This window comes from Neltuma alba, unplaced genomic scaffold (assembly GCF_004799145.2).
Source record: "Neltuma alba isolate B1F8T4 unplaced genomic scaffold, ASM479914v2 tig00005032_pilon, whole genome shotgun sequence".
NCBI lineage: Eukaryota > Viridiplantae > Streptophyta > Magnoliopsida > Fabales > Fabaceae > Neltuma > Neltuma alba.
Window position 1 is genome coordinate 50,891 of NW_021633951.1, and position 1,289 is coordinate 52,179.

At 41.8% G+C, this 1,289-nt stretch overlaps 1 protein-coding gene across 1 annotated transcript; it reads left to right on the forward strand.

Annotated features, from left to right (window-relative positions):
- The first annotated feature begins 418 nt into the window (after positions 1-418).
- On the forward strand, positions 419-919 carry LOC114746504 (ethylene-responsive transcription factor 1B-like). The gene has a single exon (XM_028934719.1). The coding sequence runs from the start codon at positions 446-448 to the stop codon at positions 917-919; it is 474 nt and encodes a 157-aa protein (XP_028790552.1). The 5' UTR covers positions 419-445.
- The last annotated feature ends 370 nt before the right edge of the window (positions 920-1,289 follow it).

Below are 1,289 nucleotides of genomic sequence, written 5' to 3' on the forward strand. Positions count from 1 at the left end.
ATACAATACTAAGCAACAACTCTTCTATTCATTATTAAAATGTCAGGCACTGAGAATATCAGCCGAATCAAATGTTGTCTGAACAAATCATAGTGAACCCCAAGAGATTAAGTTGAATTTCAAGTTAAGCAATAATAGTCTTATGATAGTTATAATTATTTTTTGACCAGCATTAATATTATGATAGTTATAATTAAAAAACTGCGGTGGGCGCTGATTTAATATATAATCACCATGGATCTAGCCTATATAAATAACTGCAATAATAGGATGAAAGTCATGCCTTTTCCAGACAGCAACCCTACCCAGGATGAATTGGCCGTCAAATCTGCAGCCATGCCCAGATTGGGAGTTTCGGCCGGAGACATCTGATCCTTTCCCGGCCTCTTCTTCATCAAGCGACCAATTTCACGAAGACCCTTTCCAAGATTATCTCTGCTTCGATATGATTGAGAAGGAGGCAAATCAAGCACCGGTGAGTTGTGAAGCCATAGAAGCCGAGAGTACCGTGCAGGAAAAAGTATACATAGGGGTGAGGAAGAGACCTTGGGGGAAATTTGCAGCAGAGATCAGAGACACGACCAGGAATGGGACCAGAGTTTGGCTGGGAACGTTCGAGACTGCGGAGGAGGCTGCTCTAGCTTATGACCAAGCTGCATTCACCATGAGAGGCCACAACGCCGTTCTTAATTTTCCTGTGGAAAAGGTGAAGGAGTCTCTGCAACACATCAAGTATGGCTGTCCCAAAGGGTGTTCGCCTGCTTTGGCCCTCAAAGAGAGGCACTACATCCAAAGAAAACTCTCGTCAAGGGCAAAGAAAGACAAAGCCAAACAGCAATCAGAGGTGGTGGTGCTGGAGGACTTGGGTGTAGAGTATCTGGAGCAACTTCTCAGTATATCTGATCAAACTACAAGCTAGATATATACAATTCCAGTAATCAAACCTGCAGTCTCACAACAGTGTTAAGCACTATCATTTCTATTTATTTGTCCATTTGTGGAGGCACCATTTATCTTATTTTCGTCCCTCGTCCTTTTATTTTGCTGTTATTTTCTCTTGCTAATTATAAGCCCCCTCCCCAGCCCATCCCATTCTATTTGTTGGTGTCCATTAAGAAATTTGATATCATCTGATACGCCAGGGACGAAGCAGAAATTAGGGAAAATCAGTGAAAAGTCCCTCTTTGAGATTTATTTTAGCAAGGACTTGAATTCAATTACCGATGCTTTCCGTGTGTGAAATCATGCAAAGCATCAATATCAAATCCTTCCGGCTGATAAAGTTTTCA